The following is a 27,114-nucleotide window of genomic DNA, read 5'->3' on the forward strand; positions in this document are numbered from 1 at the left end:
GTCAAGGACTTCAATCACCCAAGTCATAGACTGTTCTCTCTGCTACCGCACGACAAGCGGTACCGGAGCGGTAGAGAAATGAACATTAAATTCTCTGTCAACAGCTCTGTTGGACATGGTCTTTTACTGTCCCCAGCACAAGGTGCACCTGTGTAAAGGTCATGCTGTTTAATCAGCTTCTTGATATGCCACACACCTGTTAGATGTATTGATTATCTTGGCCACGGAGTAATGCTCACTAACAGGGATGTAAACAAATTTGTGCACAAACTTTGAGAGAAATAAGCTTTTTGTGTGTATGGAACATTTCTGGGATCTTTTATTTCAGCTCATGAAACATGGGATCAACACTTTACATGTTGCGTTTTATATTTTTGTTCAGCGTAGTTAGCTATAGCTTGGCTACTCATGATATTTTGCATGTTTGTATGACATATTGCTTTGAGATTTCTTTATGTTATGAAAAGCGCTATAGAAGTTTAATAAATTATAATGATTTAGTGTGAAAGACTGTGAGGATGTTGGAGGAGAGATGCCCTGGCCTCTACAGGGAAGAGAGAGACCCTGGCCTCTACAGGGAGGAGAGAGACCCTGGCCTCTACAGGGAAGAGAGAGACCCTGGCCTCTACAGGGAGGAGAGAGACCCTGGCCTCTACAGGGAGGAGAGAGGCCCTGGCCTCTACAGGCAGGAGAGAGTCCCCGGTCTCTACAGGGAGGAGCGAGACCCTGGCCTCTACAGGGAGGAGAGAGACCCTGCCCTCTGAAGACGGCCTCAGTAGATTCCTCCTGGAGAAGCAGCCAGCGATCACACGTTAACTACTATGGTGGTTACCTGGGTGGGGCCCAGCAGGGACGGAGACGTGAGTTCACCTTCCTTCACATATTCACCTTCCTTCACATATTCACTTTCCTTCACATATTCACCTTCCTTCACATATTCACCTTCCTTCACATATTCACCTTCCTTCACATATTCACCTTCCTTCACATATTCACCTTCCTTCACATATTCACCTTCCTTCACCTTCCTTCACATATTCACCTTCCTTCACATATTCACCTTCCTTCACATATTCACCTTCCTTCACATATTCACCTTCCTTCACATAATCACCTTCCTTCACATATTCACCTTCCTTCACATATTCACCTTCCTTCACATATTCACCTTCCTTCACATATTCACCTTCCTTCACATAATCACCTTCCTTCACATATTCACCTTCCTTCACATATTCACCTTCCTTCACATATTCACCTTCCTTCACATATTCACCTTCCTTCACCTTCCTTCACATATTCACCTTCCTTCACATATTCACCTTCCTTCACATATTCACCTTCCTTCACATATTCACATTCCTTCACATATACACCTTCCTTCACATATTCACCTTCCTTCACCTTCCTTCACATATTCACCTTCCTTCACATATTCACCTTCCTTCACATATACACCTTCCTTCACATATTCACCTTCCTTCACCTTCCTTCACATATTCACCTTCCTTCACATATTCACCTTCCTTCACATATTCACCTTCCTTCACATATTCACCTTCCTTCACCTTCCTTCACATATACACCTTCCTTCACATATTCACCTTCCTTCACATATACACCTTCCTTCACATATTCACCTTCCTTCACCTTCCTTCACATATTCACCTTCCTTCACATATTCACCTTCCTTCACATATTCACCTTCCTTCACATATTCACCTTCCTTCACATATTCACCTTCCTTCACATATACACCTTCCTTCACATATTCACCTTCCTTCACCTTCCTTCACATATTCACCTTCCTTCACATATTCACCTTCCTTCACATATTCACCTTCCTTCACATATTCACCTTCCTTCACATATTCACCTTCCTTCACCTTCCTTCACATATTCACCTTCCTTCACATATTCACCTTCCTTCACATATTCACCCTCCTTCACATATTCACCTTCCTTCACATATACACCTTCCTTCACCCTCCTTCACATATTCACCTTCCTTCACATATACACCTTCCTTCACCTTCCTTCACATATTCACCCTCCTTCACATATTCACCTTCCTTCACATATACACCTTCCTTCACCTTCCTTCACATATTCACCTTCCTTCACATATTCACCTTCCTTCACATATACACCTTCCTTCACATATTCACCTTCCTTCACATATTCACCTTCCTTCACATATTCACCTTCCTTCACATATTCACCTTCCTTCACATATTCACCTTCCTTCACCTTCCTTCACATATTCACCTTCCTTCACATATTCACCTTCCTTCACATATTCACCTTCCTTCACATATTCACCTTCCTTCACATAATCACCTTCCTTCACATATTCACCTTCCTTCACATATTCACCTTCCTTCACATATTCACATTCCTTCACATATTCACCTTCCTTCACATATTCACCTTCCTTCACATATTCACCTTCCTTCACCTTCCTTCACATATTAACCTTCCTTCACATATTCACCTTCCTTCACATATTCACCTTCCTTCACATATTCACATTCCTTCACATATACACCTTCCTTCACATATTCACCTTCCTTCACATATTCACCTTCCTTCACATATTCACCTTCCTTCACATATACACCTTCCTTCACATATTCACCTTCCTTCACCTTCCTTCACATATTCACCTTCCTTCACATATTCACCTTCCTTCACATATACACCTTCCTTCACATATTCACCTTCCTTCACCTTCCTTCACATATTCACCTTCCTTCACATATTCACCTTCCTTCACATATACAACTTCCTTCACATATTCACCTTCCTTCACCTTCCTTCACATATTCACCTTCCTTCACATATTCACCTTCCTTCACATATTCACCTTCCTTCACATATTCACCTTCCTTCACATATTCACCTTCCTTCACATATACACCTTCCTTCACATATTCACCTTCCTTCACCTTCCTTCACATATTCACCTTCCTTCACATATTCACCTTCCTTCACATATTCACCTTCCTTCACATATACACCTTCCTTCACATATTCACCTTCCTTCACCTTCCTTCACGTATTCACCTTCCTTCACATATTCACCTTCCTTCACATATTCACCTTCCTTCACATATTCACCTTCCTTCACATATACACCTTCCTTCACCTTCCTTCACATATTCACCTTCCTTCACATATTCACCTTCCTTCACATATTCACATTCCTTCACATATACACCTTCCTTCACATATTCACCTTCCTCTACCTTCCTTCACATATTCACCTTCCTTCACATATTCACCTTCCTTCACATATACACCTTCCTTCACATATTCACCTTCCTTCACCTTCCTTCACATATTCACCTTCCTTCACATATTCACCTTCCTTCACATATACACCTTCCTTCACATATTCACCTTCCTTCACCTTCCTTCACATATTCACCTTCCTTCACATATTTACCTTCCTTCACATATACACCTTCCTTCACATATTCACCTTCCTTCACATATTCACCTTCCTTCACATATACACCTTCCTTCACATATTCACCTTCCTTCAACTTCCTTCACATATTCACCTTCCTTCACATATTCACTTTCCTTCACATATTCACCTTCCTTCACATATTCACCTTCCTTCACTTTCCTTCACATATTCACCTTCCTTCACATATTCACCTTCCTTCACATATTCACCTTCCTTCACATATTCACCTTCCTTCACCTTCCTTCACATATTCACCTTCCTTCACATATTCACCTTCCTTCACATATTCACCTTCCTTCACATATTCACCTTCCTTCACATATTCACCTTCCTTCACCTTCCTTCACATATTCACCTTCCTTCACATATTCACCTTCCTTCACATATACACCTTCCTTCACATATTCACCTTCCTTCACCTTCCTTCACATATTCACCTTCCTTCACATATTCACCTTCCTTCACATATTCACCTTCCTTCACATATTCACCTTCCTTCACATATTCACCTTCCTTCACATATTCACCTTCCTTCACCTTCCTTCACATATTCACCTTCCTTCACATATTCACCTTCCTTCACATATACACCTTCCTTCACATATTCACCTTCCTTCACCTTCCTTCACATATTCACCTTCCTTCACATATTCACCTTCCTTCACATATTCACCTTCCTTCACATATTCACCTTCCTTCACATATTCACCTTCCTTCACATATTCACCTTCCTTCACATATTCACTTTCCTTCACATATTCACCTTCCTTCACATATTCACCTTCCTTCACCTTCCTTCACATATTCACCTTCCTTCACATATTCACCTTCCTTCACATATTCACCTTCCTTCACATATTCACTTTCCTTCACATTCTTCAGTTCAGTTGTGAAGAATGAAGAAGGATTGTGAGTGCGCATGTGTTTCACAGAGTCAAATATCTACTTTTTTTTGGTTTCTTCGGTCAGTGAAACAAGGCAATGCAGACACGAAAAAGGACAACACATCCTCGGACCCCAGCCTTTCCAGATTTCATCTCCCTCCCCTTTTTTCTGGCTCAGTGGTCAGTCTGGACCAGGACAGGGACCAGGACAGTAGTGTGAGGGTAAGTAAGGCAATCTAATGACACCAGCTTTAAGCTTCATAGAATTACAACATAATAACTCTAAATCGTCGTATGGCAGAAACCAAGGAGTCCAGGTGGGACGTTCCTGCCACTCAGACATGAGGCGTATGTCAGCCCCCTGGAGAAGCCAGGACCCAGGAAGCTGCTGCTCTCAGTGCTACTACCCCTTGGACATCCAGAAGGGGAGGAGGAGCAGACTCCACGTGGTATTTAAATAAGAAATGTTTAACCTTTTATTTAACGAGGCAAGTCAGTTAAGAACAAATCCTTATTTTTCAATGACGGCCTACCGGGGGAACAGTGGGTTAAACTGCCTTGTTCAGGGGGCAGAACGACAGATTTTTACCTTGTCAGCTCGGGGATTTGATCTTGCAACCTTTCGGGTTACAAGTCCAACGCTCTAACCACTAGGCTACCCTGCCGCCCCATGAGCCCTTTATTTTCTCTGTGTATTTTAATATTTGACATGCTGACTAATACCTCCTTGGATATTCTTATTGATTTGTATTATTTAACCAGGTAAGTCATTAAAACACACATTTTCTTTTCCACTAACGATCTTCATCCTGTTGTCTTGTCGGGTCTCTTCTGTGTCTCTCAGTTGGTGTCCACTACAAGCCATCAGTGGAGGAGAGATGGGAGCCTAACTGTGGAGAGATGGGACACAAAAGAGAGAGCACTAGAAGATGGGAAGGAGAAGGAGGAGGAGGAGGAGGAGGAGGAGGAGGAGGAGGAGGAGGAGGAGGAGGAGGAGGAGGAGGAGGACGAGGAGGAGGAGGAGGAGGAGGAGGAGGAGGAGGAGGAGGAGGAGGAGGAGGAGGAGGAGGAGGAGGGAGGAGGAGGAGGAGGAGGAGGAGGAGGAGGAGGAGGAGGACGAGGAGGAGGAGGAGGACGAGGAGGAGGACGAGGTCTCCCTGAGAAAGGCTCTAAGCAGACCGGGCCTGAGCAGAACGGTCTCTCCCTATTACAGCCTGGGGAAGGTATTCTGATCACTAATGTCGTGTCTTTGGCCATCATTAACTTGAAGACATGTTTATCAAATAACTCCCTGTAATTATTATTACGCGATTAAACTGATTAATCGTTTAACTGTAATTAACTAGAAAGTCGGGGCACCAAGGAAAATATTCAGATTACAAAGTTATAATTTCCCTAATATATCTTTCAGATATTATAATATCTGATCGATTTGTCTCCTCATTAATGATGTGTTATTTACCTCACGTTAGTCTCATTCCAAACGTCGTAAATTGTTGGTTATCTGCACGAACCCAGTCTTCACTATGAGTCATCCATACATCAATTGTCTTAAAATCATTTATTTACTAAACTAAATAATTCAACAGAAATCCATAATCAAACAGATATGGTTACAAGGAAATGATATAAGAATGCGCCCTAGTGGGCTAAACCGGCATGGCGGCTTGTTACACAAAAGGGGAGTGGGGGTCAGCTGAGAAGACACTACAGAGTGTGTGTGTGTCTCTCTCTCTCTCTCTCTCTCTTGGTTAGAATGGATCTTTCAAAGCGACAATCGTTCATGTCGTAATAGAATGGATGTTTCTGCCCCTCTAACCACTAGGCTACCTGCCCCTCTAACCACTAGGCTACCTGCCCCTCTAACCACTAGGCTACCTGCCTCCCCTCTAACCACTAGGCTACCTGCCCCTCTAACCACTAGGCTACCTGCCTCCTCTAACCACTAGGCTACCTGCCTCCTCTCTAACCACTAGGCTACCTGCCTCCTCTCTAACCACTAGGCTACCTGCCTCCTCTAACCACTAGGCTACCTGCCTCCTCTAACCACTAGGCTACCTGCCCCTCTAACCACTAGACTCTCTGCCCCTCTAACCACTAGGCTACCTGCCCCCTCTAACCACTAGGCTACCTGCCTCCTCTAACCACTAGGCTACCTGCCTCCTCTAACCACTAGGCTACCTACCTCCTCTAACCACTAGGCTACCTGCCTCCTCTAACCACTAGGCTACCTGCCCCTCTAACCACTAGGCTACCTGCCCCTCTAACCACTAGGCTACCTGCCTCCTCTAACCACTAGGCTACCTGCCTCCTCTAACCACTAGGCTACCTGCCTCCTCTAACCACTAGGCTACCTGCCCCTCTAACCACTAGGCTACCTGCCCCTCTAACCACTAGGCTACCTGCCTCCTCTAACCACTAGGCTACCTGCCTCCTCTAACCACTAGGCTACCTGCCTCCTCTAACCACTAGGCTACCTGCCTCCTCTAACCACTAGGCTACCTGCCTCCTCTAACCACTAGGCTACCTGCCTCCTCTAACCACTAGCCTACCTGCCTCCTCTAACCACTAGGCTACCTGCCTCTCTAACCACTAGGCTACCTGCCTCCTCTAACTACTAGGCTACCTGCCTCTCTGACCACTAGGCTACCTGCCCCTCTAACCACTAGGCTACCTGCCCCTCTAACCACAAGGCTACCTGCCTCCTCTAACCACTAGGCTACCTGCCTCTCTAACCATTTGGCTACATGCCTCCTCTAACCACTAGGCTACCTGCCTCCTCTAACCACTAGGCTACCTGCCTCCTCTAACCACTAGGCTACCTGCCTCCTCTAACCACTAGGCTACCTGCCTCCTCTAACCACTAGGCTACCTGTCCCTCTAACCACTAGGCTACCTGCCTCCTCTAACCACTAGGCTACCTGCCTCCTCTAACCACTAGGCTACCTGCCTCCTCTAACCACTAGGCTACCTGCCTCCTCTAACCACTAGGCTACCTGCCTCCTCTAACCACTAGGCTACCTGCCTCCTCTAACCACTAGGCTACCTGCCTCCTCTAACCACTAGGCTACCTGCCTCCTCTAACCACTAGGCGACCTGCCTCTCTAACCACTAGGCTACCTGCCTCTTTAACCACTAGGCTACCTGCCTCTCTAACCACTAGGCTACCTGCCTCTCTAACCACTAGGCTACCTGCCTCTCTAACCACTAGGCTACCTGCCCCTCTAACCACTAGGCTACCTGCCTCTCTAACCACTAGGCTACATGCCCCTCTAACAACTAGGCTACCTGCCTCCTCTAACCACTAGGCTACCTGCCCCTCTAACCACTAGGCTACCTGCCTCTCTAACCACTAGGCTACCTGCCTCTCTAACCACTAGGCTACCTGCCTCCTCTAACCACTAGGCTACCTGCCCCTCTAACCACTAGGCTACCTGTCCCTCTAACCACTAGGCTACCTGCCCCTCTAACCACTAGGCTACCTGCCTCTCTAACCACTAGGCTACCTGCCTCTCTAACCACTAGGCTACCCGCCTCTCTAACCACTAGGCTACCCGCCTCTCTAACCACTAGGCTACCCGCCCCTCTAACCACTAGGCTACCCGCCTCTCTAACCACTAGGCTACCTGCCTCTCTAACCACTAGGCTACCCGCCTCTCTAACCACTAGGCTACCTGCCTCTCTAACCACTAGGCTACCTGCCCCTCTAACCAGTAGGCTACCTGCCCCTCTAACCACTAGGCTACCTGCCCCTCTAACCACTAGGCTACCTGCCCCCCCTACACTCTAACCACTAGGCTACCTGCCTCCTCTAACCACTAGGCTACCTGCCTCCTCTAACCACTAGGCTACCTGCCTCTCTAACCACTAGACTACCTGCCCCTCTAACCACTAGGCTACCTGCCCCTCTAACCACTAGGCTACCTGCCTCCTCTAACCACTAGGCTACCTGCCTCTCTAACCACTAGGCTACCTGCCTCCTTCTGTGGTACCAGCTACGTAGTATAGGGCTCTGTTCTGTGGTACCAGCTACGTAGTATAGGGCTCTGTGGTACCAGCTACGTAGTATAGGGCTCTGTTCTGTGGTACCAGCTACGTAGTATAGGGCTCTGTTCTGTGCTACCAGCTACGTAGTATAGGGCTCTGTGGTACCAGCTACGTAGTATAGGGCTCTGTGGTACCAGCTACGTAGTATAGGGCTCTGTTCTGTGGTACCAGCTACGTAGTATAGGGCTCTGTGGTACCAGCTACGTACTATAGGGCTCTGTGGTACCAGCTATGTAGTATAGAGCTTTCTGGTACCAGCTACGTACTATAGGGCTCTGTGGTACCAGCTACGTAGTATAGGGCTCTGTTCTGTGGTACCAGCTACGTAGTATAGGGCTCTGTTCTGTGGTACCAGCTACGTACTATAGGGCTCTGTTCTGTGGTACCAGCTATGTAGTATAGAGCTTTCTGGTACCAGCTACGTACTATAGGGCTCTGTGGTACCAGCTACGTAGTATAGGGCTCTGTTCTGTGGTACCAGCTACGTAGTATAGGGCTCTGTGGTACCAGCTACGTTGTATAGGGCTCTGTGGTACCAGCTACGTAGTATAGGGCTCTGCTCTGTTGCTCGATACCAAGTATTCATCTTTCTTTCAGTATTCTAATATTTTCCATTCCTCCTCCAGAGGCTGCTGTCCCCCTGGCTGTTTTTGCCCCCCTGGCTGCCCCCATGGCTGGTCGGCTGAGAGGCCCAGGCAAACAGAGCTCCATGGCCATCTACAAAGACAGATCTGATGTCCATATCCCCGGGGACCCCTCTGATCCTGGGAGAGCCATGGTCAGAGGCAGCCTGCCCCTGGAGCTCAGAGGTAAGCGGCCCACATCATAGGACTCTGTGTTCAGTAGATGTCTGGTATGTTGATAAGACCGTTCTAGATGCTCAGATAGGTAAACCAACGTTTTAATGTGTTCCAAATGGCAGACTATTCCCTATATAGTGCACTACTTTAAACCAGGGCCCTATGGCACCCTATTCCCTATATAGTGCACTACTTTTTGACCAGGCCCATTGGCACCCTATTCCCTATATAGTGCACTACTTTTTGACCAGGGCCCATTGGCACCCTATTCCCTATATAGTGCACTACTTTTGACCAGGGCCCTATGCCACCCTATTCCCTATATAGTCCACTACTTTTGACCAGGGCCCATTGGCACCCTATTCCCTGATAGTGCAGTACTTTTTGACCAGGGCCCATTGGCACCCTATTCCATTCATAGTACACTACTTTTGACCAGGGCCCTATGGCACCCTATTCCCTGTATAGTGCAGTACTTTTGACCAGGGCCCATTGGCACCCTATTCTGGTCCAAATTACTGCACAATATAGTGAATAGGGTGCCATTTCAGACGCAGCCTCTGTGTGTTTTTCAGAGTTGCAGCAGCAGACAGGCAGATCCCTGGGCACCTTGATCTTGGGTCCTGATGGTGAGGTTATACAGATGTCCCCTTGGGACCCTAATAATATGTCTGCCACTGAGGACCAGCCTGAAGACCAGGTCACAAGAGACCATGGTATGTATGTGGGTTTATTAACTATTTCATGGACACTGGGGTCATCAGGTCAATGACAGAGAGAACCCTAACCCTAACCCCTAACCCTAACCCCTAACCCTAACCCTGGGTCCTACTGATTCAAACAGAGCCTACAGCCACAGGTCAGTACCTAACCCTAACCCTAACCCCTAACCCTAACCCCTAACCCCCTAACCCTAACCCCTAACCCTAACCCTAACCTTAACCCTAACCTTAACCCTAACCCCTAACCCTAACCCTAACCTTAACCCTAACCCCTAACCCTAACCCCTAACCCTAACCTTAACCCTAACCCCTATCCCTGAAAAAAATATCCCTGAAGGAGCTGCAAAGCTCCACAGCGGAGATTGGAGTATCTGTCCATAGCACCACTAAGCTGTACACTCCACAGAGCTGGGCTTTATGGAAGAGTGGCCAGAAAAAAAATCTTAAAGAAAAAAATAAGCAAACACGTTTGGTGTTCGCCAAAAGGCATGTGGGAAACTCCCCAAAGATATGGAAGAACGTACTCTGGTCAGATGAGACAAAAATGTAGCTTTTTGGCCATCAAGGAAAACGCTATGTCTGGCGCAAACCCAACACCTCTCATCACCCCGAGAACACCATCCCCGCAGTGAAGCATGGTGGTGGCAGCATCATGCTGTGGGGATGTTTTTCCCACCGGCAGGGACTGGGAGACTAGTCAGAATTCAAGGAATGATGGATGGTGCTAAATACAGGGAAATTATTGAGGGAAACCTGTTTCAGTCTTCCAGAGATTTGAGACTGGGACGGAGGTTCGCCTTCCAGCAGGACAATGACACTAAGCATACTGCTAAAGCAACACTCGAGTGGTTTAAGGGGAAACATTTAAATGTCTTGGAATGGCCTAGTCGAAGCCCAGACCTCAATCCAATTGAGAATCTGTGGTATGACTTAAAGATTGCTGTACACCAGCAGGAACCCATCCAACTTGAAGGAGCTGGAGCAGTTTTGCCTTGAAGAATGGGCAAAAATCCCAGTGGCTAGATGTGCCAAGTTTATAGAGACATACCCCAAGAGACGTGCAGCTGTAATTTCTGCAAAAGGTGGCTCTACAAAGTATTGGCTTTGGAGGGGGTGAATAATTATGCACGCTCACGTTTTCAGTTTATATCAAATGATACAAACCCACAAAAAAATACATTTTAATTCCGGGTTGTAAGGCTACAAAATAGGAAAAATGTGAAGGTGGGGGGGGGGTGAATACTTTCGCAAGCCACTGTATATATCTTGTAAAACTACATGGTGGATTTTTTTGAATCTGAATTTCTCATTTTATTATTTAAAAGCGTAACATGAATTGCATCATTCTAGTCTGTCCCGAACATGATATGGTTAGTGAAGACCTTTTACCACTCTCTGGAAGTCACCCTCTGAGTTTTATCAGCAACACTTGACAACGGAGGGTCCCTTCGAGCAAGTTGGTGGTTTGGGATACATCCAGTGGAGGCTGGTGAGGGGAGGACGGCTCATAATAACGGGACACATGGAAAACCAAGTCGTTGACGTGTTTGATGCCGTTCCATTGACTCCATTCCAGCCATTACTATGAGCCGTCCTCCCCTCACCAGCCTCCACTGGATACACACCTTGTGATACCTGTTAACCTTCCTATTGAGCGACAGATCACAATACAGACGGGTTCTCCCATTGGGGGGATTTCTCGCTGCCAGTGGTTCTCTATCCCGATTGGACAGTTTGATTCCTCCTGTCTAAGCGTTGTCTTCCAAGTTAAACTGACCTAGAATGGCTCTGCCCTTAGTGTAGTGGGTTACCTGCCCTTAGTGTAGTGGGTTACCTGTCCTTAGTGTAGTGGGTTACCTGTCCTTAGTGTAGTGGGTTACCTGCCCTTAGTGTAGTGGGTTACCTGCCCTTAGTGTAGTGGGTTACCTTCCCTTAGTGTAGTGGGTTACCTGCCCTTAGTGTAGTGGGTTACCTGCCCTTAGTGTAGTGGGTTACCTGCCCTTAGTGTAGTGGGTTACCTGTCCTTAGTGTAGTGGGTTACCTGCCCTTAGTGTAGTGGGTTACCTGTCCTTAGTGTAGTGGGTTACCTGTCCTTAGTGTAGTGGGTTACCTGTCCTTAGTGTAGTGGGTTACCTGCCCTTAGTGTAGTGGGTTACCTGCCCTTAGTGTAGTGGGTTACGTGCTCTTAGTGTAGTGGGTTACCTACCCTTAGTGTAGTGGGTTAAATGACTCTGCCCTTAGTGTAGTGGGTTACCTGCCCTTAGTGTAGTGGGTTACCTGCCCTTAGTGTAGTGGGTTACCTGCCCTTAGTGTAGTGGGTTACCTTCCCTTAGTGTAGTGGGTTACCTGTCCTTAGTGTAGTGGGTTACCTGCCCTTAGTGTAGTGGGTTACCTGTCCTTAGTGTAGTGGGTTACCTGCCCTTAGTGTAGTGGGTTACCTGCCCTTAGTGTAGTGGGTTGAATGGCTCTGTCCTTAGTGTAGTGGGTTACCTGCCCTTATTGTAGTGGGTTACCTGCCCTTAGTGTAGGGGGTTAAATGGCTCTGCCCTTAGTGTAGTGGGTTACCTGTCCTTAGTGTAGTGGGTTACCTGCCCTTAGTGTAGTGGGTTACCTGCCCTTAGTGTAGTGGGTTACCTGCCCTTAGTATAGTGGGTTGAATGACTCTGTCCTTAATGTAGTGGGTTACCTGCCCTTAGTGTAGTGGGTTACCTGTCCTTAGTGTAGTGGGTTACCTGCCCTTAGTGTAGTGGGTTACCTGCCCTTAGTGTAGTGGGTTACCAGCCCTTAGTGTAGTGGGTTACCTGCCCTTATTGTAGTGGGTTACCTGTCCTTAGCGTAGTGGGTTACCTGCCCTTAGTGTAGTGGGTTACCTGCCCTTAGTGTAGTGGGTTACCTGCCCTTAGTGTAGTGGGTTACCTGCCCTTAGTGTAGTGGGTTACCTGCCCTTAGTGTAGTGGGTTGAAGGACTCTGCCCTTAGTGTAGTGGGTTACCTGCCCTTAGTGTAGTGGGTTAAATGACTCTGCCCTTAGTGTAGTGGGTTGATGGTTTGACTGTCTAGGTGTTGTTGTGGTGTGTTGTTGGGTCTGCTCTGTGGGTCAAGGGTCAAGGGTTAGGAATCGGTCAGGCTCACAGTGAGGTCAAGGAGGTGAGTGAGCCAAAGTGTCATGGATCTCTCTCTCCCCCAATCACGATACGGTTTAGGAGAAGCTGATGGTTTTAGTGTTTGTGGCCGGTGCTGACAGGACTAAACCCCTTCGGTGCCTGGTACGCTACCTAGAACCTAGGAGTCTACCTAGAACCTAGGAGTCTACCTAGAACCTAGGAATCTACCTAGAACCTAGGAGTCTACCTAGAACCTAGGAATCTACCTAGAACCTAGGAGTCTACCTAGGAGTCTACCTAGAAACTAGGAGTCTACCTAGAACCTAGGAGTCTACCTAGAAACTAGGAGGAGTCTACCTAGAACCTAGGAGTCTACCTAGGAGTCTACCTAGAAACTAGGAGTCTACCCAGAACCTAGGAGTCTACCTAGAAACTAGGAGTCTACCTAGAACCTAGGAGTCTACCTAGAACCTAGGAGGAGTCTACCTAGAACCTAGGAGGAGTCTACCTAGAACCTAGGAGTCTACCTAGAACCTAGGAGGAGTCTACCTAGAACCTAGGAGGAGTCTACCTAGAACCTAGGAGTCTACCCAGAACCTAGGAGTCTACCTAGAACCTAGGAATCTACCTAGAACCTAGGAGTCTACCTAGGAGTCTACCTAGAACCTAGGAGTCTACCTAGAACCTAGGAGTCTACCTAGAACCTAGGAGTCTACCTAGGAGTCTACCTAGAACCTAGGAGTCTACCTAGAACCTAGGAATCTACCTATAACCTAGGAGTCTACCTAGGAGTCTACCTAGAACCTAGGAGTCTACCTAGAACCTAGGAGTCTACCTAGAACCTAGGAGTCTACCTAGGAGTCTACCTAGAACCTAGGAGTCTACCTAGAACCTAGGAGTCTACCTAGAACCTATGAGTCTACCCATAACCTAGGAGTCTGCCTAGAACCTAGGAGTCTACCCATAACCTAGGAGTCTGCCTAGAACCTAGGAGGATACCTAGAACCTAGGAGTCTACCTAGGAGTCTACCTAGAACCTAGGAGTCTACCTAGAAGTCTACCCAGAACCTAGGAGTATACCTAGAACCTAGGAGTCTACCTAGGAGTCTACCCAGGACCTAGGAGTATACCTAGAACCTAGGAGTCTACCTAGAACCTAGGAGTCTACCTAGAACCTAGGAGTCTACCTAGAACCTAGGAGTCTACCTAGAAGTCTACCCAGAACCTAGGAGTATACCTGGAACATAGGAGTCTACCTAGAACCTATGAGTCTACCTAGGAGTCTACCTAGAACCTAGGAGTCTACCTAGAACCTAGGAGTCTACCTAGAACCTAGGAGTCTACCTAGGAGTCTACCTAGAACCTAGGAGTCTACCTAGAACCTAGGAGTCTACCTATAACCTAGGAGTCTACCTAGGAGTCTACCTAGAACCTAGGAGTCTACCTAGAACCTAGTAGTCTACCCAGAACCTAGGAGTCTACCTAGAACCTAGGAGTCTACCTAGGAGTCTACCTAGGAGTCTACCTAGAACCTAGGAGTCTACCTAGAACCTAGGAGTCTACCTAGAACCTAGGAGTCTACCTAGGAGTCTACCTAGAACCTAGGAGTCTACCTAGAACCTAGGAGTCTACCTAGAACCTAGGAATCTACCTAGAACCTAGGAGTCTACCTAGAACCTAGGAGTCTACCTAGAACCTAGGAGTCTACCTAGAAGTCTACCCAGAACCTAGGAGTATACCTAGAACCTAGGAGTCTACCTAGAACCTATGAGTCTACCTAGAACCTAGGAGTCTACCTAGAACCTGTTGAGACATACTCGAGAGGAAACACGACATGGAAATGTCTCAGAGAGCCATGTGATTGGAAGTTCTTTATGGAGTTTACAGTATTCTCTATCTACATGGAAATGCTGGTCACAGTTTTGAATCGGGAATACCCAGCCATCGTCATGTCTCAAAACGCAGGTGATGGCTGGGTATGTAGTGGCTGTTTTGATTCGGTTTCATTACGTACCCGCAGCTTATATAAAAGTGGATCAGTTATATATCTGATCGCCTTTTTTCATTCTTGTTCCAGGGGAAGCCAGTAATCCTGAAAGACCCCAAACCAACATGGACGAATGTGAATTAGTCCAAGAGGTGGGATCTGATGGACAAACGGTCGTGTCTGGTGAACAGAGACAGGAACCTGAATCTCCCAGGAACAGAACTACACGGAAACAGGTGAGCAGCATTACATTTACTATACTACACTTAGTCTGATCTACTACACTTAGTCTGATCTACTACACTTAGTCTGATCTACTACACTTAGTCGGATCAACTACACTTAGTCTGATCTAATGCATTTAGTCTGATCTAATGCACTTAGTCTGGTCTAGTCTGGTCTAGTCTGATCTAATGCACTTAGTCTGATCTACTGCATTTAGTCTGATCTACTGCATTTAGTCTGATCTACTGCATTTAGTCTGATCTACTGCACTTAGTCTGATCTACTGCATTTAGTCTGATCTACTGCACTTAGTCTGATCTACTGCATTTAGTCTGATCTAATGCACTTAGTCTGATCTACTGCATTTAGTCTGATCTACTGCATTTAGTCTGATCTACTGCATTTAGTCTGATCTACTGCATTTAGTCTGATCTACTGCATTTAGTCTGATCTACTGCACTTAGTCTGATCTACTGCATTTAGTCTGATCTACTGCATTTAGTCTGATCTACTGCACTTAGTCTGATCTACTGCACTTAGTCTGATCTACTGCATTTAGTCTGATCTACTGCACTTAGTCTGATCTACTGCATTTAGTCTGATCTAATGCACTTAGTCTGGTCTAGTCTGATCTAACGCACTTAGTCTGGTCTAATGCACTTAGTCTGATTTAGTCTGATCTAACGCACTTAGTCTGGTCTAATGCACTTAGTCTGATTTAGTCTGATCTAGTCTGATCCAGTCTGATCTAGTCTGATCTAGTCTGACCTAGTCTGATCTAGTCTGATCTAGTCTGATCCAGTCTGATCTACCGCCTGTTGTAGTCTCGTCTAACGCTGTAGTGTGTCTCTCCCCTGGCCAGCTGCACCCAGACGCTCAGAGACCCGGAGGACGACATAAAGACATGATGGCTGCTCTGAGCTACAACCTCCGCAGCAGGACAGGTAAAAACAAAACAAAAACCGGGGCGGCTGTTGGGCCAGTATCCGGATCTGCAAGGACCTGAACTATACACCCTCTGCTTGTAGCACCAGTGGAGATTCCAAGACAGGAGGAAGGGAAGGCGACACGGGAAGGAAAGGAGGTGAGGAGGGAGGAAGCTGAGGAGAAGTCTACGACAAGGAAGAGGAGGCAGGATCTGGATCAGACAGGTCCACAGACGAGTGGGGTATCCTCCTTACCTACCACAGAAGAAGAAGAAGAAGAGACCCAAAACATCAACCCCCACAAACCTTCACAGCCAATCCCCACAGGTCTCTCTACAGAACGGGCCCTCTCTCAGAAGAAAAATCCCAATCGCTCAGAGGGACCACTTACACCCAGTGGGTGAGTGAAAAAGACTGTATCCCACATGGCTTCCTACACCCTACATAGTGTACTGCTAGTGACCAGGACTCATAGGACCCATTTGGGACTCAGACAGACCTTAATCGAGTCCTGTCCCTACTATCTCAGATCTACTATCTGGGCTGCAGGTTGAAAGGGTCCTGAGTAGCAGGTATAGGTCAAAGGTCACAGTGTACAGGGTTCTTCTAGTCCTCATTCATATCCTGTCTAATTGCTTTTTTTCAGTCTCTCCTCCCTCATACCCCCCTTCCTCTCCCACTCTCTCCCCCTCCCCTGTCCACCCGCTCTCTCCCTCCCTCAGTCTCTCCTTCTCTCTCCCTCCCTCAGTCTCCCTCCCCTGTCCACCCCATCTCTCCCTCTCTCTCCCTCCCTCAGCCTCCCTCCCCTGTCCACCCCATCTCTCTCCCTCCCTCAGTCTCTCCTTCTCTCCCTCCCTCAGCCTCCCTCCCCTGTCCACCCCATCTCTCTCCCTCCCTCAGTCTCTCCTTCTCTCTCCCTCCCTCAGCCTCCCTCCCCTGTCCACCCCATCTCTCCTTCTCTCTCCCTCCCTCAGCCTCCCTCCCCTGTTCACCCCATCTCTCTCCCTCCCTCAGTCTCTCCATCTCTCCCTCCCTCAGCCTCCCTCCCTGTCTCTCCTTCTCTCTCCCTCCCTCAGCCTCCCTCCCTGTCTCTCCTGCTCTCTCCCTCCCTCAGCCTCCCTCCCTGTCTCTCCTTCTCTCTCCCTCCCTCAGCCTCCCTCCCCTGTCCACCCCATCTCTCTCCCTCCCTCTGTCATCTCCCTCATCCTCCCGTCTCTTCAGTTCCTGCCTCTAATATCTCCGTCTTTATCGATCGTTACCTTTAAATCCTGCCTCTTCTCTCTTTTTAGCAGGAAAAGAGGCCATTCTAAGAAAACAAACGTGACAGTAGATGAACAGAATCCACAGCAGGTGGAGGGACAGACACAGGAAACAGGTGAACAAACCATCAGAGAGAAGAAGAAGAAGGACACATTGAATAAAGAGGTGGAATCACAGGACTCTCCCACTCTACAGAAAATGGTACGTTATGGTGTTCAAATCTAATTTTGACCATGTTCTGTTATAATCTCCACCCGGCACAGCCAGAAGAGGACTGGCCACCCCTCATTAGCCTGGTTCCTCTCTAGGTTTCTTCCTAGGTTCTTGCCTTTCTAGGGAGTTTTTCCTAGCCACCCCTCATAGCCTGGTTCCTCTCTAGGTTTTGGCCTTTCTAGGGAGTTTTTCCTAGCCACCCCTCATAGCCTGGTTCCTCTCTAGGTTTTGGCCTTTCTAGGGAGTTTTTCCTAGGGAGTTTTTCCTAGCCACCGTGCTTCTACACCTGCATTGCTTGCTGTTTGGGGGGTTTTAGGCTGGGTTTCTGTACAGCACTTTGAGAATATCAGCTGATGTACGAAGGGCTATATAAATACATTTGATTTGATTTTATCGGTCACATACACGTAAATAAGAATTTGTTCTTAACTGACTTGCCTAGTTAAATAAAGGTATAATAAATAAATAAATAAATACACATGGTTAGCAGATGTTAATGAGAGTGTAGCGAAATGCTTGTGTTTCTAGCTCCGACCATGCAGTAATATCTAACAATTTCACAACAAATACCTAATACACACAGATCTAAGTAAAGAAATGAAATAAGAATATTTACATATAAATATATGGATGAGCAAAGCGGCATAGGCTAAGATGCAGTAGATGGTATAAAATACAGCATATACATATGAGATGAGTAATACAGTAGAATAGAGTACAGTATATACATATGAGATGAGTAATACAGTAGAATAGAATACAGTAGATACATATGAGATGAGTAATACAGTAGAATAGAATACAGTATATACATATGAGATGAGTAATACAGTAGAATAGAATACAGTAGATACATATGAGATGAGTAATACAGTAGAATAGAGTACAGTATATACATATGAGATGAGTAATACAGTAGAATAGAGTACAGTATATACATATGAGATGAGTAATACAGTAGAATAGAATACAGTATATACATATGAGATGAGTAATACATAGACTAAGATACAGTAGACTAGAATACAGTATATATATATGAGATGAGTAATACAAGATATGTAAACATTATTAAAGTGACTAGTGATCCATTTATTAAAGTGGCCAATGATTCCGAGTCTGTATGTTGGCAGCAGCCTCTCTGTGCTAGTGATGGCTGTTTTAACAGTCTGATGGCCTGGAGATAGAAGCTGTTTTTCAGTTTCTCTGTCCCAGCTTTGATGCACCTGTACTGACCTCACCTTCTGGATGATAGCGGGGTGAACAGGCAGCGGCTCGGGTGGTTGTTGTCCTTGATGATCTTTTTGGCCTTCCTGTGACATCGGGTGGTGTAGGTGTCCTGGGGGGCAGGTAGTTTGCCCCCGGTGATGCGTTGTGTAGACCTCACTACCCTCTGGAGAGCACTGCGGTTGTGGGTGGAGCAGCTGCCGTACCAGGCGGTGATACAGCCTGACAGGATGCTCTCGATTGTGCATCTGTAGAAGTTTGTGAGTGTTTTTGGTGACAAGTCGAATTTCTTCAGCCTCCTGAGGTTGTAGAGGTGCTGCTGCGCCTTCTTCACCACGCTGTCTGTGTGGGTGGTCCATTTCAGTTTGTCAGTGACATGTACGCCGAGGAACTTAAAGCTTTCCACCTTCTCCACTGCTGTCCCGTCGATGTGGATAGGGGGGTGCTCCCTCTGCTGTTTCCTGAAGTCCACGATCATCTCCTTTGTTTTGTTGACGTTGAGTGAGAGGTTATTTTCCTGACACCACACTCCCTGGGCCCTCACCTCCTCCCTGTAGGCCGTCTCTCCACCAGGGCCCCTCACCTCCTCCCTGTAGGCCGTCTGGTCCCTGTTGGTAATCAAGCCTACCACTGTAGTGTCGTCTGCAAACTTGATGACTGAGTTGGAGGCGTGCATGGCCACGCAGTCATGGGTGAACAGGGAGTACAGGAGAGGGCTGAGAACGCACCCTTGTGGGAACCCAGTGTTGTCCCAAGTGACACCCTATTCCCTACATAGTGCACTCCTATTGACCAGAGCCCTATGGGCCCTAGTGCACTATATAGGCAATAGGGTACCACTTGGGACTCTGTCCTTAATGTATCCAACACATAATACTGTAGTTGAATAAACCCCCTGGTCTGTATCCATCACATAATACTGTAGTTGAATAAACCCCCTGGTCTGTATCCAACACATAATACTGTAGTTTAATAACCCCCCCTGGTCTGTATCCATCACATAATACTGTAGTTTAATACCCCCCCTGGTCTGTATCCATCACATAATACTGTAGTTTAATAACCCCCCTGGTCTGTATCCATCACATAATACTGTAGTTTAATAACCCCCCTGGTCTGTATCCAACACATAATACTGTAGTTTAATACCCCCCCTGGTCTGTATCCAACACATAATACTGTAGTTTAATAACCCCCCTGGTCTGTATCCAACACATAATACTGTAGTTTAATAACCCCCCCTGGTCTGTATCCAACACATAATACTGTAGTTTAATAACCCCCCCTGGTCTGTATCCAACACATAATACTGTAGTTTAATAACCCCCCTGGTCTGTATCCATCACATAATACTGTAGTTTAATAACCCCCCCTGGTCTGTATCCAACACATAATACTGTAGTTTAATAACCCCCCCTGGTCTGTATCCATCACATAATACTGTAGTTTAATAACCCCCCCTGGTCTATATCCAACACATAATACTGTAGTTTAATAAACCCCCCTGGTCTGTATCCAACACATAATACTGTAGTTTAATAACCCCCCTGGTCTGTATCCAACACATAATACTGTAGTTTAATAACCCCCCTGGTCTGTATCCAACACATAATACTGTAGTTTAATAAACCCCCCCTGGTCTGTATCCAACACATAATACTGTAGTTTAATAACCCCCCCTGGTCTGTATCCAACACATAATACTGTAGTTTAATAAACCCCCCCTGGTCTGTATCCAACACATAATACTGTAGTTTAATAACCCCCCCTGGTCTGTATCCAACACATAATACTGTAGTTTAATAACCCCCCCTGGTCTGTATCCATCACATAATACTGTAGTTTAATAACCCCCCCCTGGTCTGTATCCAACACATAATACTGTAGTTTAATAACCCCCCCTGGTCTGTATCCATCACATAATACTGTAGTTTAATAACCCCCCCTGGTCTATATCCAACACATAATACTGTAGTTTAATAAACCCCCCCTGGTCTGTATCCAACACATAATACTGTAGTTTAATAACCCCCCTGGTCTGTATCCAACACATAATACTGTAGTTTAATAACCCCCCTGGTCTGTATCCAACACATAATACTGTAGTTTAATAAACCCCCCTGGTCTGTATCCAACACATAATACTGTAGTTTAATAACCCCCCCTGGTCTGTATCCAACACATAATACTGTAGTTTAATAAACCCCCCCTGGTCTGTATCCAACACATAATACTGTAGTTTAATAACCCCCCCTGGTCTGTATCCAACACATAATACTGTAGTTTAATAACCCCCCTGGTCTGTATCCAACACATAATACTGTAGTTTAATACCCCCCCTGGTCTGTATCCAACACATAATACTGTAGTTTAATAAACCCCCCCTGGTCTGTATCCAACACATAATACTGTAGTTTAATAACCCCCCCTGGTCTGTATCCATCACATAATACTGTAGTTTAATAACCCCCCCTGGTCTGTATCCATCACATAATACTGTAGTTTAATAACCCCCCCTGGTCTGTATCCATCACATAATACTGTAGTTTAATAACCCCCCCTGGTCTGTATCCAACACATAATACTGTAGTTTAATAACCCCCCCTGGTCTGTATCCATCACATAATACTGTAGTTTAATAGAAACCGAGGTGGAGATTCATTGATGTCATTTCCTGTTTTCCAGACAAAGAGAAAAGTGATTGAAGGACAAGAGCAGAACCAGGAAGTCTTCTCCAAGGAGGCGGGGAAGAAGAAGAAGGCCCGGGTCAAAGGTCAGGACCTGAATCACATCCCAAATGCACCCTATTCCCTATAGGCCCTGGTCTAAAGTAGTGCACTATATATAGGGAATAGGGCTCTGGTCTATAGTAGTGCACTACATAGGGAATAGGGCTCTGGTCTATAGTAGTGCACTATATAGGGAATAGGGCTCTGGTCTATAGTAGTGCACTATATAGGGAATAGGGCTCTGGTCTATAGTAGTACACTATATAGGGAATAGGGCTCTGGTCTATAGTAGTGCACTACATAGGGAATAGGGCTCTGGTCTATAGTAGTGCACTATATAGGGAATAGGGCTCTGGTCTATAGTAGTGCACTACATAGGGAATAGGGCTCTGGTCTAAAGTAGTGCACTATATAGGGAATAGGGCTCTGGTCTAAAGTAGTGCACTACATAGGGAATAGGGCCCTGGTCTATAGTAGTGCCCTATATAGGGAATAGGGCTCTGGTCTATAGTAGTGCACTATATAGGGAATAGGGCTCTGGTCTATAGTAGTGCACTACATAGGGAATAGGGCCCTGGTCTATAGTAGTGCCCTATATAGGGAATAGGGCTCTGGTCTATAGTAGTGCACTACATAGGGAATAGGGCTCTGGTCTATAGTAGTGCACTACATAGGGAATAGGGCTCTGGTCTATAGTAGTGCACTATATAGGGAATAGGGCTCTGGTCTATAGTAGTGCACTACATAGGGAATAGGGCTCTGGTCTATAGTAGTGCACTACATAGGGAATAGGGCTCTGGTCTATAGTAGTGCACTACATAGGGAATAGGGCTCTGGTCTATAGTAGTGCACTACATAGGGGATAGGGCTCTGGTCTAAAGTAGTGCACTATATAGGGAATAGGGCTCTGGTCTAAAGTAGTGCCACTATATAGGGAATAGGGCTCTGGTCTAAAGTAGTGCACTATATAGGGAATAGGGCTCTGGTCTAAAGTAGTGCACTACATAGGGGATAGGGCCCTGGTCTAAAGTAGTGCACTATATAGGGAATAGGGCTCTGGTCTATATTAGTGCACTATATAGGGAATAGGGCTCTGGTCTATAGTAGTGCACTATATAGGGAATAGGGCTCTGGTCTATAGTAGTGCACTATATAGGGAATAGGGCCCTGGTCTATAGTAGTGCACTATATAGGGAATAGGGTGCCATAGGGCCCTGGTCTATAGTAGTGCACTATATAGGGAATAGGGTGCCATTTGGGATGCATGCATGGTGTCTGAGACCCATCTCCTCTGATTCCCTCCCTGTCTTATAGGAAAACCTAAAGAGAAGACGAACAAGACCAACGAGTCTGAGACGTCTCCATCTGCGTTGGGTCCTGGTGGAGACGTGAAGAAGGACACTGAGGAGCGTAGCGCTGCGCTAAACACACATGAAGAAGAACACCTCCAATCCCCTAGATCCAATCACAGCTCTGTAAACAGGTGGGTTGGTTTTTATCCAATCACAGCTCTGTAAACAGGTGGGTTGGTTTTTATCCAATCACAGCTCTGTAAACAGGTGGGTTGGTTTTATCCAATCACAGCTCTGTAAACAGATGGGTTGATTTTATCCAATCACAGCTCTGTAAACAGGTGGGTTGGTTTTTATCCAATCACAGCTCTGTAAACATGGGTTGGTTTTATCCAATCACAGCTCTGTAAACAGGTGGGTTGGTTTTATCCAATCACAGCTCTGTAAACAGGTGGGTTGGTTTTATCCAATCACAGCTCTGTAAACAGGTGGGTTGGTTTTATCCAATCACAGCTCTGTAAACAGATGGGTTGGTTTTATCCAATCACAGCTCTGTATGCATATGGGTTGGTTTTATCCAATCACAGCTCTGTATGCATATGGGTTGGTTTTAACCAATCACAGCTCTGTAAACAGGTGGGTTGGTTTTTATCCAATCACAGCTCTGTAAAAAGATGGGTTGGTTTTATCCAATCACAGCTCTGTAAACAGGTGGGTTGGTTTTTATCCAATCACAGCTCTGTAAACAGATGGGTTGATTTTATCCAATCACAGCTCTGTAAACAGGTGGGTTGGTTTTATCCAATCACAGCTCTGTAAACAGATGGGTTGGTTTTTATCCAATCACAGCTCTGTAAACAGGTGGGTTGGTTTATCCAATCACAGCTCTGTAAACAGGTGGGTTGGTTTTTATCCAATCACAGCTCTGTAAACAGGTGGGTTGGTTTTTATCCAATCACAGCTCTGTAAACAGGTGGGTTGGTTTTTATCCAATCACAGCTCTGTAAACAGGTGGGTTGGTTTTTATCCAATCACAGCTCTGTAAACAGGTGGTTTGGTTTTTATCCAATCACAGCTCTGTAAACAGGTGGTTTGGTTTATATCCAATCACAGCTCTGTAAAAAGATGGGTTGGTTTTTATCCAATCACAGCTCTGTAAACAGGTGGGTTGGTTTTTATCCAATCACAGCTCTGTAAACAGATGGGTTGATTTTATCCAATCACAGCTCTGTAAACAGGTGGGTTGGTTTTATCCAATCACAGCTCTGTAAACAGATGGGTTGGTTTTTATCCAATCACAGCTCTGTAAACATGGGTTGGTTTTATCCAATCACAGCTCTGTAAACAGGTGGGTTGGTTTTATCCAATCACAGCTCTGTAAACAGGTGGGTTGGTTTTATCCAATCACAGCTCTGTAAACAGGTGGGTTGGTTTTATCCAATCACAGCTCTGTAAACAGGTGGGTTGGTTTTTATCCAATCACAGCTCTGTAAACAGGTGGGTTGGTTTTTATCCAATCACAGCTCTGTAAACAGTTGGGTTGGTTTTATCCAATCACAGCTCTGTAAACAGGTGGGTTGGTTTTATCCAATCACAGCTCTGTAAACAGGTGGGTTGGTTTTATCCAATCACAGCTCTGTAAACAGATGGGTTGGTTTTTATCCAATCACAGCTCTGTAAACAGATGGGTTGGTTTTTATCCAATCACAGCTCTGTAAACAGATGGGTTGGTTTTATCCAATCACAGCTCTGTAAACAGTTGGGTTGGTTTTATCCAATCACAGCTCTGTAAACAGGTGGGTTGGTTTTATCCAATCACAGCTCTGTAAACAGGTGGGTTGGTTTTTATCCAATCACAGCTCTGTAAACAGGTGGGTTGGTTTTTATCCAATCAGAGCTCTGTAAACAGATGGGTTGGTTTTTATCCAATCACAGCTCTGTAAACAGGTGGGTTGGTTTTTATCCAATCAGAGCTCTGTAAACAGGTGGGTTGGTTTTATCCAATCACAGCTCTGTAAACAGGTGGTTTGGTTTTTATCCAATCACAGCTCTGTAAACAGATGGGTTGGTTTTATCCAATCACAGCTCTGTAAACACTTCCACTGTCTTCCAAGAGTTTCTGAATTCCCTTTTGTCTTCAGGAGCTCCTCATCCAATGGGCAGTCAGGTCAGAGATCACACAGATCGACCTCCTGTGAGGACGAGGTTTTACCGTCCGGACAACGACGGTCCTCTCGTGACCAACTGTCATCCTCCTCGGTTGTCGTGGCAGCGGAAACCCAACCGTTAAATCTGGTCATATCTGACACCAGCATCAGTACTGTGAGTATGGAGGACATAGTATGCATGGGGAAATGACCCCTCATTCACTATATAGTGCACTACTATTGACTAGGGCCCCTAGGGTCAAAGGGCTCTAGTCAGAAGTAGTGCACTATGTAGGGAACCTGACGTCACTTCGGACAAACCTTCTCAGGATTGCTTTTACCCAATGTTATTTTGAAATACTAGTGACCTCAGTGCCAACACCTAGCGACTTCGTACAGAAGTTCACGACCTCTGGGCGTAACTGGTTAAGTTGTTGGACTGATGGTTGCAGGGACCCGGGTTTGAGTCCTGGTTGGCGCTACCCTTGAATTCACTACATTATCCATGATCTGTTTTATTTGGGGTAATAAAGGACAAGAACAGAGGAGAAGCAGCAGCCCGTACGGAGCAACAGAAGAATGTGTTGGTTGAGAAGGCAGAGCGTCGCCGACTAGAGGTGGAGAGGAAGAGGAAGGAGAGAGAGGAGGAGAGGAGGAGGCAGCAGGAGCGGGAGGAGAGAGAGGAGCGCATGAGGCTGGAGCTGGAAGAGGAGCAGAATCAGAGAGCTGAGGAACTCAGGTTGGGTGTCTAACTAACTTCCTGTTATGGGCTGGGATGGGGCACCGCCCTCTAGTGGATATTATATGAATTACCTCAAATGTGGAACAACTGTATTCAAATCAAATCAAATTTTATTTGTCACATAACACATGGTTAGCAGATGTTAATGCGAGTGTAGCGAAATGCTTGTGCTTCTAGTTCCGACCGTGCAGTAATATCTAACAAGTAATCTAACCTAACAATTTCACAACATCTACCTTATACACACAAGTGTAAAGGAATGAATAAGAATATGAACATATAAATATATGAATGAGTGATGGCCGAACGGCATAGGCAAGATGCAGTAGATGGTATAGAGTACAGTATATACATATGAGATGAGTAATGTAGGGTATGAAAACATATAAAGCAGCATTGTTTAAGGTGGCTAGTGATACATTACATCAGGATGGCAAGATGCAGTAGATGGTATAGAGTACAGTATATACATATGAGATGAGTAATGTAGGGTATGTAAACATTATATAAAGTGGCTAGTGATACATTTATTACATCAATTTTCCCATTATTAAAGTGGCTAGAGAGTTGAGTCTGTATGTAGGCCAGCAGCCTCTCTGTGCTAGTGATGGCTGTTTTAACAGTCTGATGGCCTTGAGATAGAAGCTGTTTTTCAGTCTCTCGGTCCCAGCTTTGATGCACCTGTACTGACCTCGCCTTCTGGATGATAGCGGGGTGAACAGGCAGTGGCTCGGGTGGTTGTTGTCCTTGATGATCTTTTTGGCCTTCCTGTGACATCGGGTGGTGTAGGTGTCCTGGAGGGCAGGTAGTTTGCCCCCGGTGATGTGTTGTGCAGACCTCACTACCCTCTGGAGAGACTTACGGTTGTGGGCGGTGCAGTTGCCGTACCAGGCGGTGATACAGCCCAACAGGATGCTCTCGATTGTGCATCTGTAAAAGTGTTTTTGGTGACAAGCCGAATTTCTTCAGCCTCCTGAGGTTGAAGAGGCGCTGCTGTACCTTCTTCACCACGCTGTCTGTGTGGGTGGACCATTTCAGTTTGTCCGTGATGTGTACGCCGAGGAACTTTAAACTTTCCACCTTCTCCACTACTGTCCCGTCGATGTGGATAGGGGGGATGCTCCATCTGCTGTTTCCTGAAGTCCACGATCATCTCCTTTGTTTTGTTGACATTGAGTGTGAGGTTATTTTCCTGACACCACACTCCGAGGGCCCTCACCTCCTCCCTGTAGGCCGTCTCGTCTCTGTTGGTAATCAAGCCTACTACTGTAGTGTCGTCTGCAAACTTGATGATTGAGTTGGAGGCGTGCATGGCCACGCAGTCATGGGTGAACA

At 46.1% G+C, this 27,114-nt stretch overlaps 2 protein-coding genes across 2 annotated transcripts in view; both read left to right on the forward strand.

The window, feature by feature from the left end:
• The window catches only part of LOC106591519 (uncharacterized), a 34,490-nt gene extending 29,891 nt beyond the window's left edge, over window positions 1-4,599 (forward strand). The window contains exons 7-8 of the mRNA XM_045707454.1: window positions 502-860; window positions 4,445-4,599. Of these exons, the coding sequence (XP_045563410.1) occupies window positions 502-860; window positions 4,445-4,599 (514 nt within the window). The remainder of the gene's footprint in view (window positions 1-501; window positions 861-4,444) is intronic.
• Window positions 4,600-5,466: 867 nt separating this feature from the next.
• Window positions 5,467-25,789, forward strand: LOC106586942 (uncharacterized protein KIAA2012 homolog). The gene is made up of 11 exons (XM_045707455.1): window positions 5,467-5,582; window positions 9,033-9,215; window positions 9,782-9,922; window positions 15,109-15,254; window positions 16,106-16,187; window positions 16,272-16,569; window positions 17,459-17,630; window positions 21,555-21,642; window positions 22,913-23,081; window positions 25,032-25,212; window positions 25,571-25,789. The coding sequence occupies exons 2-11, from the start codon at window positions 9,077-9,079 to the stop codon at window positions 25,787-25,789; spliced, it is 1,635 nt and encodes a 544-aa protein (XP_045563411.1). The 5' UTR covers window positions 5,467-5,582; window positions 9,033-9,076.
• Window positions 25,790-27,114: the final 1,325 nt, after the last annotated feature.

This window comes from Salmo salar, chromosome ssa25 (genome assembly GCF_905237065.1).
Source record: "Salmo salar chromosome ssa25, Ssal_v3.1, whole genome shotgun sequence".
Taxonomy (NCBI): Eukaryota; Metazoa; Chordata; class Actinopteri; order Salmoniformes; family Salmonidae; genus Salmo; species Salmo salar.

Coding starts and splice junctions, on each gene's coding strand:
- LOC106586942 (XM_045707455.1), top strand. CDS start 9,077: ATGGCTGGTCGGCTGAGAGGCCCAGGCAAACAGAGCTCCATGGCCATC. Junction 15,255..16,105: donor ACAGAACTACACGGAAACAG/GTGAGCAGCATT, acceptor TCCCCTGGCCAG/CTGCACCCAGACGCTCAGAG. Junction 21,643..22,912: donor GAAGAAGGCCCGGGTCAAAG/GTCAGGACCTGA, acceptor CCTGTCTTATAG/GAAAACCTAAAGAGAAGACG.